The sequence below is a fragment of the Labrus mixtus genome, chromosome 8, assembly GCF_963584025.1.
Source record: "Labrus mixtus chromosome 8, fLabMix1.1, whole genome shotgun sequence".
Classification (NCBI taxonomy): Eukaryota; Metazoa; Chordata; class Actinopteri; order Labriformes; family Labridae; genus Labrus; species Labrus mixtus.
In genome coordinates this window covers 28,904,305-28,919,209 of record NC_083619.1, presented here as the reverse complement: position 1 = coordinate 28,919,209, position 14,905 = coordinate 28,904,305, and the positions used below count along the sequence as shown (strand labels likewise).

At 42.8% G+C, this 14,905-nt stretch overlaps 1 protein-coding gene across 1 annotated transcript in view; it reads left to right on the top strand.

The window, feature by feature from the left end:
• The window catches only part of LOC132978553 (potassium voltage-gated channel subfamily KQT member 3-like), a 49,906-nt gene extending 35,287 nt beyond the window's left edge, over positions 1-14,619 (top strand). The window contains exons 9-17 of the mRNA XM_061043755.1: positions 698-793; positions 889-983; positions 1,456-1,482; positions 6,606-6,805; positions 6,904-7,009; positions 8,865-8,996; positions 9,095-9,190; positions 9,375-9,462; positions 10,463-14,619. Coding sequence (XP_060899738.1) covers positions 698-793; positions 889-983; positions 1,456-1,482; positions 6,606-6,805; positions 6,904-7,009; positions 8,865-8,996; positions 9,095-9,190; positions 9,375-9,462; positions 10,463-11,167 — 1,545 coding nt within the window. The 3' untranslated portion in view covers positions 11,168-14,619. The remainder of the gene's footprint in view (positions 1-697; positions 794-888; positions 984-1,455; positions 1,483-6,605; positions 6,806-6,903; positions 7,010-8,864; positions 8,997-9,094; positions 9,191-9,374; positions 9,463-10,462) is intronic.
• Positions 14,620-14,905: the final 286 nt, after the last annotated feature.

Genomic DNA, 14,905 nt, shown 5'->3' with positions numbered 1-14,905 from the left:
AATGCAATACTTGACCAATGAGGAAGTGGACAAACTTTTGCTCATGTCAAACCTGTGGGAAATGGTACAATGGTAGATGGACTGCAATTAGAGTAACAATATGTAACTTTTTTCACCTTAAAATAGTCGTTTCAAAGTTGATCTAATAGAACAACTTGTGGCGTCCACGGAGCGCCCTGATCACCTGTTTACTGCAGAATGTAACTTTGTCAGCAGGCCGAGGTTATCTTGCAGAAAGTGGATACAGCTTTACATCACTAGTTCACACAGCAGCCTTCAGCAGTCTCAGTCTCGTTTGAAAAGAGATGGAAGAAAGCAGTCAGTAGGGGGAGCTCTAAATGCTTTGGCTTCACCTTTAAGGGAGATGTTATGTCGTCCATCTTGTTATACAGAGTATAATGACGGATGAAGCTAAGAAGAGAAAAATAGAGAGGGGCCGAGCAAGAAGTCGAACTAGAGGAAATATTGGACAGGCTTTTACACGTTGGTCAGAGCTTTGGGAAACAGCAGTAGCCTACCTTAAAATCTGGAGATTTTTTTTATGTTGTCTCGTGTTTAGCAGCTTCACCGGGTGCTCCTTTACCTAAAACTTTCCTAAAAGCAAGAGAGGGTCTAAGTATGGCGTCCCATTCAGTTCAGACAGCCTGAACATCCGCTCGTGTTTCTGACTGTGTTTGTTTGATTTTTTGGGGCGTAGGGCATCCTGGGTTCAGGTCTGGCTCTGAAAGTCCAGGAGCAGCACAGGCAGAAGCACTTTGAGAAGCGCAGACATCCAGCCGCCGGGCTCATCCAGGTGAGACACACCGAGCATCAGCAACAAGCTTCGATCCTAGAGTTCATGTCAAAGTGTCTGATCTGTGACATTACGTTCTTTCCTCTTCGTTCAAGTCTGCCTGGAGATATTATTCCACCAATCCAATCAGGGACGACCTCATTGCCACGTGGAGATTTTATGAAACTATCATCTCTCTTCCCTGTTTCAGGTAAGTTACACAAAGTGAAAAGATAAGTTGTTGCAGCTCCACCTCCGCCTCCGCCCATTGTACGAAAACGATGAAAATTAACTGCCATGATGGGTGCAAGACATTTCACACTAGTGACGTAATTTGGATCTCGTTTCTGTGCAGTAGATATCAGCTGGTGGAGCTGCAGTTTTGATTATTGTTTGCACCGGTATGAGACACAGCAGAATCTTTATATCAAAAAATACGTATTAATATTGCAACTTAAACATTGTACTGCAGTTATGTGTTTTACAAAATGTAGCTATACAAACATTTATTGTCAAACCGATACAATCTACACCTGTGCGTCCTGTTAGCCTGCACCACGCCGTGCATCATGTCAGACTCAAAGACAGCACACATTCAGTCTCGTAAATGTTGCTTACCCTTTCCTTTCAAAGTCTGCTCTGTAAATGCACTTTAATGTTCGCTTTCTCTCTCTCCTCTAAAGGAAAGATCACTTGGAGGCCATCGCGAGGTAGGTCACGTTGCTTCATCTGCAGCAGGCTTTTTTTCTGCCCGAGCTTTAATTAGGCCTGCATGCTGGAGAGACTAATGAAGGTTTCCCAGAATATCCCCCCCCCCCCCCATCCGCTTTTAAATAGCCTCCTTTACTAATTCACAAGTTGAATAAATCTCCAAGATGTGCATTGTGACGTAAAAGCCCCTCTCGGCCCGTTATTTAATAGCACTGTCTCTTCCACGTCGGACACTTCGATGACATTTGTGCAGTTTTTTAAAGTTTTTTTTTCTAGAAACCCATTAGTGATGTTTCAATTATGAACGACGGTTTGGATTGAGTAATTAGCGCCTGAGAGGAGGACTCTAAGTTTGATGGGTGGAGGGATTTTAATGAGGATGTGTGATTTGTGCAGGAAATTGATCTCGTCTTCATGACTTAATTGCTGTAATCAATGCACAGCCATTATTTTTTTAGGTCTGCACATCAGTGGAGATTTTTTACACAGTTGGCTGAGGTTTTTTATTTTCTTCCAGAGGAACTTAGATATATATCTCTATATATATATATATAAGATATATAAGAGAAAAAGCTTGAAGCGGTCATTTCTTTATTGCCTTCTCCGCCCCCTCCTGGGTCTCTGCCCATACTGTAAGGATGAAGATACATGTGAGGCTTTTAATAACTCAGCTTTAGATTGAAAAAATAAAAATCATAAATAAAACCTCAGAAAAGCTTTGGCCTTCCTCAGATTGAAGCTCTTTAATCTGTCTTGTTTGGTCCGTCAGAAATCTGCAGTGAAGTCCTCCGTTGTTTTTCTGTTATTAATGAAATAACGCCGGCTGACACATCATTTCTGTTCTGTATAGTTTTGCAAACTCTCGAGACCAAAGCTTGAATATAATAAAGCAAACAGACATGATCGTCTGAGAAAAGTCAGGAAACTGACACGCCTTAAACCAGTGGCCCCAAAAGTGGGTCGTGGAGTCGTTTCTTCTCCTTGTGACATCACAGAGGGATTCTGGTAAAAAAAGAATCCCCTCCCCTCCGCTGGTATCTCCACCCCCAGCCTAGAGTAAAACTTTTGCGGGGGGTTGCCATTTTTCATTGCATTTAAAGAGACACACACACACCAAAACGGAGCGTTCTGAGAGAGCTGGTTTATACAGGGTCACAAACCTCCTCTGGTGCTTGATTCATGTTATATTTTGACCATAGCACAGCACAGATGTTTCATTTAGACCACAGGGGGACTGTTTGAAAAGGTGGAGGAGGGGGATAATATGTCCCCTTTAAGTGCGTTTTAAACATTGGACAGTAAGTACAACACTAGCGATCTGGAGAGGAGGAACTTCGCCGTCAATCATGCTTCTTTGATTGTCAGAAGGCCAACAGTTATTTTAAATAAAATGTAATTAGTTGTGCAGTTCCAAAGCAGAGGTTAACTGTGTTCCAAGCGTTCTTTCTTCTGGTCAACTGGACGCAAAATCCATTTAATCCCTCTGTGACTTTTACCCCCTCCTCGTCCTTCTCAGGCGGTTGGACTCACCTGGTCCTCAGGTAGCCTCATTACATCGGAGCGTTCTGCTCCAACGCCTCCTGGCCTCCTCTAAGCCCCCATGTTTAACACGCTGGATTAGGTTACTGCTGCTAAAAGCTGCTGGGCGGCAACAACAGGAGCCCTGATACACAGCCTGATAGAGAGTGAGGAGGGGGGGTCAGCTCACTTTCAGACCCTTATGTTTGTTTAGTGGGTATTTAAAGGGTCACTTCACTCAAAATACTGCTAACTTTTCTGATATTTGGACCTACTTGTCCTAGTTTTATATCTCCCCCAAATACAGTGTGATGTTAGTAAAAGATTATTTAGTGAGATAGAAAAACAAAAAAGGGAAAAAGTTCCTGGAGTGTCCACTAGAGGCTGGCTGCAGAAGCACAGGAAGTCACATACACACCCATTCTAAAAAGCCTGTTTTTACAGCAGAGATTAACATGTTTACAGCCTGGTTCAAAAAACCAAATAGGTGTGATTAGCTCATGTCTCGATGGACACACACTGTACGGGGGGTGAATGTTTTGATGACTCATCAGTTTTGATTTGATGAAGGATAAGAGTTATTCACAATAAGGCGTGTAGCTGACCTGATTGACAGGTGGGCGCGGTGTAACGGTTTGTCAGGAGGTTTAAAACCCGCCTCAGCTCCAGCTCTCAGCCTGTCGTTAGGTTGACTGAAAGTTAGACTGAGACAGCATTTCCAGCATGGAGACCGCCATCAATGGGATTCCAGCGCCCCCTGCAGGAACAGGCGGGGGACGTCACTCGGGCTTCATCCATTAATATTTACCCTCTATTGCCCAGCTTTAATTAACAGTTTTGTTCATACACGCTCACCTTTGTGTACTTGCAACACAGTAGAACAAACTATCACATGATTGATAAAAATAATACTTTTAGCAATAAGCTGTTTGTTTATTGGATTACCGAGGTCCCCAGTGAAGTGGGGTCACTACCTTGGGAACCATTGGTTTAGTTGTATATCTTGATGTGTATGGTGAGGGCTTTGGGGGCTGGGGGCTGGAAAATGTCTTCATCTGCTGAATGGGGGGCGCGGCAGAAAAGTTTGGGAACCACTGCTCTATGTGAGGGTTTCCCCCCGAGAAAATCGAGAATAATGGAGGGAGAGACATTTCAGAAAAGGATATGTTGGGAATGAAAATGAAAGGAACAGAGAAAAGGAACAAATGCTCTGAATGATGCAGAGAGAGAGAGAGAGAGTGTTTTCACTTCTCTCTAGGATCAGCGGCTGGGAAATTAGTAGTGTGACATTATCTTGTTGCTCTGAGCGAAGAAGTGGACGACGGCCAGAAGCTACAACAGGCTGCCATGTCCGACAATTCAGCCACTCCCTGTGTGTGTGTGTGTGTGTGTGTGTGTGAGAGTCTGTCATCATATCATATTAGACCTTTTATCTGGAGTCATACAGAAACATTATGTATTTATTCAACACAGCCCGTTGAGGAGTCAGTTTTGGGTGTTTGGAAGTCGTGTTGTTCATACATAGAGTCACATTGTCCTTGTATTTGCCCACCTTTACAAAAGTGTCTACACATTCATATATCAGAAATCAACTCTATCCTGTGTAAATGTGTCTCTGAGTCCTGACTGTCTACAATGAGGGAGAAGCTCGAGTCCCGCTGGCTGTGTTGTTGTCAGAGCCGTGTTTACATGGACGGGACGGCCGGCTCCTCCCCTTGTGTATAAAAGCTGTTTTAGTCAAGAACTACAGAGAAGAAGAAGAACATACTCACTGATTATTTAGATGTTAGTAAGAGTTTTTAGATCACGCTCATTCTAAAGAGCGCTAACATTAGCATGCTAACACAACAATGCAGGACACAGGTGATTGCAGCTCGAGCTGAGGACCATTTTGTACGCCGCTTGCGCTTAACTCATTCGAGTGAACCCGAGTGGAGGTGTGTCTCTGGAGGAGAGCGGAGGCTTCAGTATGGAGGAGGCGTGGCCAAACAGCAGTTTGTTTTGGTTTCATGCTGGAGCTCAAGGGCGACATGTACTGGAGCAAAAAGTCACACATTTCTCCTCTAATGTTCAGATAAGGTCAATGTTAGGGTTAAGGATATAAAAAGGGAGAGAATGGATTGAAAAAACCTGGAGAAGCTTGGATTTGTTTTTCCAAGAGAGTTGGTATATATAATCTAAACATAAAAGCCAGAAACCAAAATATAACTACTCAAATCAGAGTAATCCGCTAATGTTCCTCTGCAGGTTTGTGCGTGGACAGTAAACCAGTTTGTGTCTCTTGTGAAGTCCGACCTGAGGGACATCAGGAGCTTTATTTCTTCCTGTTGTGTTGCCTGATTTACAAAGATCCAGCCGATAATCTCCTGCAATTTTCTGCTCTTTATTCGTTGGAAAAGCAGTCAGAAAGAGATTCTCTCTTCCTTTAGAGCGTCCCATTCTGCAGCCTCTCAGCGCCGTAATCTGCCGTCCCCATTCGGCCCTGACGCCACATAGAGGCTCATATTGTGTGTCGGCTGTGGGAGCAAAGTCGCTGAGAACGCTCCACGTTTCAGAGGCCCTTTTTGGGCTGTTTTTTCGGCTCCGGTTACCCCGCCTCTCTGCCTCTTCCAAGGCACACAGGAGTCTTATTTTACCCTCAAGTCTTTGTGCTGCCAAATATTGTCAGCCATTGGACAATAAAAGGAGACCAATCTCCTCGCAGCTCTTATGCCAGGAGGGCAGGATTGTTATGTGGAGGCAGCTGACCATGAAAGTCAGTCAGAGTCAAAAAAAAATTTGTAGAAGAGACCAGAAAGTGAATTCTTTGATTTGACCTCAGAATACCAAAAATGCCACTACGACAACTCAAACAGCCTCAATGAAGGTTGGAGATCAAATCGATTAATTCTTATGTAAACTTTTTTTTTTTAAAGTGACACTTAAAGGAGCAATCATTTAGATATGTAGTGAAGGTTGCCATGTGGTGGACTTTGAAGCTTCAGTGTTTATCCAGCTCTGCATGGGTCTGTAAACCTTTCTGTGTTCTAACCTCTCTCCATTTTTCAAAAGCATCTCCAATATTGATCCTAGTTTGAGCACGTTTCTGCTCGTGGAGCTTATTAGAAACATGCAGAGGCTTTTTAGGTCGGGTACAATCACTTCTATCTGAACCACTTCTCTTGCCCGCTTCCATCGCTGCAACACCTGTTGACCTGATAACTGCTCTCATATCTGGCAAACCGAGGGGCGTCCAAAACATCCAAACAAATCCAGAGCATTCAGGAGCAGAATCTAAAGTTAGAAGGAGGACATACTGGCTGCTGCATTGTTGTCAGAGAAGCCAGCACTTCAACATAGCATGTTTCCTTAATGTCTGATCATATAGTAAGATCACTTTATCATTTACCTCACTACACATCTCACTGATTTCTCCTTTTAAATATTGTCAACAGGAGACATTCCAAGTTGTGAAAATTACAATTGGGACTAAATAGTTAATAACTTTTGTATTTTATAAAAGCCCTCTGTCATTTCTTCTTTCTGGTTCACGACTTTGCATGATTCTCATATTTCATGACCTCTTTATTCATCCGTCATACCTCTCTCTTTTCTTTAATTTCAGCCAAAAAATGAGTTTACTAGAACGTGTACGCCTTCCCAATGCACGGACATCAGTGGGGACGGTGAAGAAGCTCACAGGCAACGCCGACGCCATCGAGGAAAGTCCGTCGAAGGAGCCCAAACCAGCTGGTTTCAGCAATCGGGAACGCTTCCGCACTGCCTTTCGCATGAAGGCCCACACACTCCGCCAGAGCTCCGAAGGTATGCAAATGAGAGTTTTTGGCCTTTAAGATTAAGATTAAAGCCTGGTGTCTGGAGCTGTCTTATCAGTCCATTGGTAACTTTTTTTCCTTACTCAGATTCTGGAGCCCTGGCAGAACCTGCCTTAGAGGAGCGGGGATTCCCACCAGACATCCTCATGGAGGAGATGATCCCCACGCTGAAACTGGTCATCAGGGCAGTCAGGTCAGGAACAACAAATGTACATTTCAGTTTTGGCCAACTATTCTTGTGAGTTTTGAAATACTTTACTGTGATATTATTGGCTAATTGCTCACAAGTGCCTTTATAATGTCTCATGCAAGACATACCACACAGAAAGCTGACGACCGCGACCGTCCTCCAAATTAGTTTTACAAGTTTCTGTTAAATCCTGTAAATTTCTGTAAATCCTGTGTCTGTGGAACGGTTACTACAGCCGGTGTGTGGTCGCACATTCTGGCCAAATCGTCTTGTGTGTGTGTGTGTTCAGATGATTATGTTAAAAATTGGTTGTTGTTCTGTTGGATACCAACTAACCATAAGACAAGCAAGGACTGTGTTATGAATGCTATACTGGTCCTAACTGGTAGCGTTACAATGGGCATTGGTTGTACAAAGGACATCTGTCCATGTAGGAGAAAAGAAGGTTGGAAAGCATCCACTGTGCTGAAGTCTCAGAACTCATTGGCTCATCTATGAAGTATTATGTCTGAATTTAGCAATATATGTATGCACGGCATCTACTTTGCATTTTACATATGAAGCAATCATATATGTGCCTGTTACATAAATGAATCAAATACAAATGTATACGTTGCTTGTCGGATTGTAAACATTTGCTGGGGCACGGATCTTAGCTTGGATATCCTTTACCACAAATCTGTATAATGCCTGTCTCCAATTGAAGCCCTCAAAAGTTGGCTATTAGTTCCAAGACTGCTTGACAAGAACTTTTATCTCTGGATCATTGCTGTACAGCTGAAGCACACTTTGAACCAAAATCTGAGGCATTTACCTCCATTCCACTGTATGAGGGAATCCTCAGGCCTGTTCGTCCCAAAGGATTGTATTCCAGCTTCTGCTGTCCATTTTATAGAAGAAATGGACACTAGCAATTTCCTGAAGGATTTCCAAGAGCAACGTTCATATCCGGGCAATGTTCATGTCCAAGACAAAATTCCTTTGGGTACAATAAAAGTATATCTTATCTAATCTCGTTTAAGCATGACAAGTGGCTGATTGATGATGGTTTTATATCAGCAGAGTAATGGGCCAAGAAAATGGAAATAGTTCAACAAAGGTGGGGGAAAAAGAAGACTGATAGAAAACAAAGATACAAACATTACAAGTTTAAAAGTTCTCAAAAATCAGCTCTGCAGATATTTTTTGTGTGGAAGGAAAAATATTAAACCCAATGAGTGAAAACAACTTTAGTCTCTGCAGCGGCGTACAAGGGTAGGCAGCTGAAACCAGAGCGTGTAGGCAGAGCTTACTCATGCTTTCAGTGTGCTGGTAAATCTATAGGCCACACAGTTGACATAATGCAGGAATTTAATCTAGCATGAGGGCCTGTGAGATGAGTGATTAACCCTGTGAAAGTGCTGCTTCCTTCCACACCATTATTTCAGGGCTGAATGGGTCACTCAATGGGATGCTCAAACCTAAAGGGTTTCAGTTTCAGGACCCAAGACTCTCTGCCAAACACTGAAGCTTGTGCAGCAGCCGCGGGCTCTCCAAAGGGTCGGGTTCAAATCAACTCAAAGTGGGAGATCTGACTGACAAAAGAAGGAGCTCCGTGGGTGGCAGTGTTGAATTCAGGTCGGGAATGACTTTCAAAGAACAGGGAGATGTCAGGCTGGAGCATGGGTCGATCAGAACGAGACATGGTGCTTTGTCATTGATCCCCCAGCACAAACACCTTCAGGGCGAACTCCTACATTGATGACTGGCTGACAGATAGAACAGAGGACCAACGTTGTTTAAAATGGTTTAATGTTTGAAGTTTATTCTGTCACTTCAGAGTGCAGAATGTTGACGTTTGAAACTCTTTGTCTCACAGGATCATGCAATTCCTCTTAAACAAGAAGCGTTTCAAGGAGACTCTGAGGCCTTATGATGTCAAAGATGTGATAGAGCAGTACTCTGCTGGACACCTGGACATGCTCTGTAGAATAAAATACCTCCAGACAAGGTCAGTAACTACACACTGCAGGCGATGGAGTTTGTTCGAGAGGAGCAAATATCTCCTCTTCCTTCATCTTTTCCTGTTTCTATTTCCCATTTTGTAAGGATTGACATGATACTCGCCCCTGGAGCCCCACTCACCCCCAAACAGAAGAAAAATCCGAAACCGCCGTTTACCTACCCATCCAGTCAGTCACCCAGGTACTGCAACCCTGTAGTGATTCAGCAGCTTGTCACATATTACTGTGAATTTTGTCCTGTTATGATTTCTTGTTATGTTGGACATTTAGTAAAGCAGTTAGTTTGTGCTAGCAAGTCACCTTGTTCCTTGTCTGTAAACAAATGTGTGTGCAGTCCACATCTACTCAGTGTCCCTGTGTTCCAGGCATGAGACCTACCTAGCCAAAGCAGCCTCTATGCCAGATGCGGAAGACCAAAGCATGATGGGTAGATTTGTCAGAGTGGAGAGACAGGTGAGCATCAAGATTTCAAATCTCTTCCTGAGATGGTTGAATTGGTAATGGAGTGTACAACATTTAAGATGTACCATTGTACAAGAACCATATATCTGAAATGTTTGTGCATAGCCCTTAAAGGACGCCCTTCTGAGAAACCAAGAAACTTTCGGTGCCATATTTTGTTGCTACATTCATAAACATGCTGTTTTCAAAACTGCCTACTATACTAGTCAAATGAACTGATTCTGCCATAATTCAGTATGCAATATGCCAACAAATTCACAGTATGACAAAAATACCAGGATGTGGTACTAATTCAGAGAAAAATCTTCAGTCTGCATCAGACCAGTCTCCCACACCTACTCTTTCCCACAATGCAAAGCGCCAGGTCAGAGATCCAAATGACGGGACAGCAGCGTCAATCGCTATCAGACCAAACCACACAACGACACCACCAATTATCTTTCTTGATTCTCTACATCATGAAAATCAAAATGAATCACTTGTCAGCTATTTTCAGACTGTGTGTTCACTCACAGTCCAAGGAAAGCAGCTTGGCATACTGCAAAATAACCACCGACTGGCGGTCATACTACATACTACTGTCCAACGTAGTATTAGTATGATAGTAGTATGTAGTTAGCGGTTTCCAAAACAGCCACCATGATGGAATAGGTTTGGCTTTTTTATTGACCATATTTGAAGAAGAGGTTGTACAAGGATTGCTTACCTCTTTCATGGTCTACTTTTCCATCACAAGGTAGCAACACCCTAAATAATCAACATTACCATCTATTTATTTCTAATCTGGTGATGACTTGAAACTCACGTTTGATACTAGTCACATGACATATATGTTTCCTTAAGCAGGGTACACAGTACAAGATAATCATCAGGGTCCATTTTTGTGAATAATTCCCCCCTTCTGCTGATTGTAAGCAAAGTCCGGATGTTTTGATAGTTCTAAAGATGATCTCGTCAGATGTTTCTGTGGTGTAACTTGAATCTGTCTTAGGTGGAGGACATGGAGAAGAAGTTGGACTTCCTGGTGGATATGCACATCCAGCACACTGAGCACCTACAGGTGGATTCTAATGGCGCAGCTCGAATGACCCTGGAGACCTGTGACCCTACGGGGAACGGTGAGATCCGTCGGGTTTTCTTGAACTACTCTGAGGCATTCCCGCACATGTCGTACCAGATGCCTGTCAGCAAGGTGAATCCATATCATGGCAGAGGAAGAGGCAGTGTGGATGGAACAGGATTTGCTGGTGGAAGCAATGTTCCTTCAGACCATCAACCGCCAACGTCACACCTCCACCAACGCCACCCTCCAGCTGCCATTCCCACCTACACCGAGCGTCCCACAGTGCTGCCCATCAGTTCCCTGCATGACTTGTCAGTGGGGCCAGGCAGGACCACAGGGGGGCGGGGGGCTGACTCGCCGCTCTCCATGCTATCGGTGAACCACGAGGAACTGGAGCGCTCGCCAAGCGGGTTCAGTATCTCTGGGGAACGGGAGGGGGAGGAAGGGGAAGACTTGTCAATGGGGGCTAGGCCAGGTACTGGTGACACCAGCTGGACAAGACCCAGACCGAGCTACCTAGCGGAGGGGGAGACAGACACGGACACAGACCCATTTACGCCCAGTGGAGGGCCCCTGCCTCTTTCCTCCACAGGGGAGGGATTTGGTGACGCTGTGTGGACCACGCCGCCCTGAGAGGTGATTGGGTGACCGCATAGAAATCCACAACTCTTCGATATGACCTTATGTTCAACCCATGCCTCTAAACCCAAACCAGCTTGGGTCAAAGCCACACCTCTGGACCAAACCACAAGGAGGAAAGGTGGGTCTGCTGTAGTCCACCATGATGCTGCAAGGTTGTGAAGAGGTCACTGAGCTTCAGAGGCAACCACTGATCTCATCAACCGACCGCTGTTCAGACAGAGAGCCATGGCATTGTGACTGCCCAGAAACAGACAGTTTGTAAAGTAAAACTCTGTACAGCGCACTCTTCGCAAAAATTTAGCAAAACGTAAAAGGAACATTATTATACATACTATATACACCCAAAAGCTTTATTGCTGCAAAGCCAACCGCACTGCATGTAACGCATGCGACTTCTAGTGTAGACACTGCAAAGTTCAGGATATCAGGAAACAGAAAAAGCGATTGAATGGATACATATACTTGCTATGCCATTTTGTAACACTTATTTTTTTATATGAATACATTTTCATTGTTTTTTGCATGGTTTGCATGATAATGCACCATTCTAGAGCAAGGTTTGGAGGATGATACTGGAAACCAAAAGTCTCCTGTCTCGTTGTTTTGTTTGTCACATGGCGAGTGTGTTTCTGTGTGCGTGCGAGATTGTGATTGTGAGAGAGAAAATTGGGAGTTGGGTAACAAAACACTGGTTTAGTTGGTGGCAGTCGTGTTTCACCATTTCTGCTTTCCTGACATAGTTTGCTGTGAATCCTTTGAGGATCAGTTCTGTCAAGAAGCCGGGACTTTTGATCCCTTCACTTTGTTTTCACACCACTGTGCTTTGAGTTGTATGTCACCACTCTGTGCTGCAAATTCTACAGTAAAAAAAAAGAAAAATCACAGATTTTACAGAAACACTAAATCTCTGCTGCTTTGTTGGCACATGAATTCAGGGATATAAACCACCTGTATTGATTTCACCGCTTAAATACTATCAGACGATACAAGGACTCATAATCAAAGCATTAAAGCTGAATTCCTACAAAACCACCAAACAGTATAACTATTTTGTTCACATACTTTATTCGAATCAAACAACCCCAAAAAATCAGCATTTTAATATAGACCGCTGGTTTACCTTGTTGACCACCATTACTGCAGCGATCAATGAAGAGAAAAACTACTATCCAATGTCAAGAGGTTCTTAGAAACAAAAGCCAATGACAAGAGAAACATCTTAAAACAACATTTTTAACTTTTACTTTAAAGGTTAGCGCCTCGTTTCCACTTACGTATGTACAGTATACAGAGGTGAATCAACCGGGAGTCCATGCATTCCAATGGAACTCTCCGGGATATCCGATGAGCCTGGGAAACTCCCCTTCGTAATATTTGGTCCTGGAAGTACGTTAATTTTTTTCAACTTTTGAGCCAGATTTCAGAGACTGTATGGCACTTTGCTAACTAGCTAAAAGGCTATTTCCTTAGATTCAGTTGGCAATGGTAAATGTCCATAAGTTTGTATGATTAACAATAAATTGTTAATCTAGTTTTAACACAATGTGAACCTGAGTAATGTTATTTTGTTAATATATTGTTCTGCTCAGTTCAATATTCTTGAAAAGCATGGTTGGATGGCGCAACAGGAATATTAGCCTCTTGTCCACAGCTTCAGGTAGTTTCGGGTTTCTACCATCTGTAAAGAAATGCACTTCCTCTTTTTGGACACCAGCAGGTATCATCCATCTATCTAGATACTAGTCCCATACGTAAGTGGAAATGAGGCGCAAACATGTAGTCTTATATTGCCTTCACATTAAGCTTCTAAAAGTCTACCTATTCTTACATCGTTTTCAGAGATCTGATGTTTTCTCACAATAACGTCCAGAATTTGGCCCCCTCTTTAAGTCTCTAAAGAAATCATTTTTTAAGATGCTTCACAACATTATAAGCAACATTCTCAAGTAAGATTTTGCACTATTTGCACTGAAATTGAGTTTACCAGATATATATTGTAAAATAAACGGAGCCATCCAAACTATTTATTTACCTGCAGAATACGAAAGTTTAAATTTTATACTTCCTTCGGTGATCTGAAATTTAAATAAAGTTAGGGAGTATGTCGCTCAGATTTGAAGGCAGGAATGCCAACACCAGGCCACACTATCATAGCTCTGATGAATCGACAAGAATTAATTTCAAAGAACATTTACCCAGTAAATCACTCGTCTGAGACTACATCCACACGACTTTATTTTCATTTTAAAACAGTTACTAAGAAACATTCTTACATTTTCCAAAAACTCGAGTCAGAGGATAATGTAGGCATGACAGAAAATATGAAAATAACTAAATAAATGTGGTTGTCTGCCTCCAGACGCAAACCTGGACATTTGAAAGGATAAACCGTGTAGGCAGCGTCAAACAAACTATGTTTTTAAGGGGCCCGAATACTCTAGGGCAGTGGTTCCCAAAGTGGGGGTTGGTACCCCCTGGGGGGTTGCAAGACACTGAGAGGGGGGTCATGAGATTCGATCCTAAAAGGCATATTTTTCCCATTATTGTGAAAATATAAGAGATTATTTGTTCTGCTTCTCGTGTTTTTCTACAATAAATTACTAAAATATTACTACAGTGTTTAGGCCCCAGTCTCTACCACCTTATGTTGGGGGTCGTAGGGAACCACTGCTCTAGGGTACTGTGGTAGCTTTGTGTTAATCTTGCAAAAAAAATTAATGCTATGAAATGAAAACATGTTAGTGTGACTGTAGCCTCAGACTGTTGCCTTCAATGCAATATTAAGATAGCACTCTGAAGTTTTCCCGAAACGTTGACTCAACGTTTTTAATATAGCACAAGAGCCTACACCAATAGGGGCGTAAAGTTTACTTAAATTAAGCCCTTTCATCGACTATCTGTTAACAGGATCCTTCAATCGTAAGACCGTTTAAAATGTATCATCAGCTCTGCCTTTTCAATTTGATTTACTTCTCACAAAATCCAAACTACTGTACAGGTTACAATTGCACTGCAACTTGAATGTTCAACTATGACGACAAACACACACTGTAAGCAACAACAGCACACACTGGAGAGGCCGACGGACATACCCATAAAGGAATTCAAGTTGGACATTCAAACGTATTTTCAACGAGAACTATTTATCGCATCAAAAGGAGCTTTACGGAAGATCACTAAAAGGCCTAAAGAGCATTTACTACTTTAGATTTAGGACAACACAGATACTGAATGTACTATTTGACAACAAACTGTATCTACACACGAGTTTTTAAACACTTATAGCATGTCAACACACCTTCAGAGAGAGAGTAAGGCAGGTTTTAGGAGGTGGGCTTCCACACCAGGCTTCACAGTAACTTGTTTGTTGGGTTACATGTTACACCAACGTTCTTTTCATTTCTGTCACCATGACAACTTATCGCTGTTTTTTGCCCCCATTTAAAACCTTTGAGAAATATTCTCGGAAAGGTCAAATTTAGCTAGAAGCTAGCGCCATATCTGATATCCGGGGGAACATCCATTGAAGGACCCAGACTTTGTTTTCTTAGTACCAGTCCTGTCGCCTAGCAACCACAACAGCTGAACCAGAACTAGCTAACATCACTGAATAACTTGACCTTTTATTTTATAGATGATTCAAAGTCTCAAGTTACCTTTCGTAATTCAAAATTTATACCGTTGCTTGTTCCCGCCCTTACCCGTTAATTTCCTAGCACCGCTCCGGTC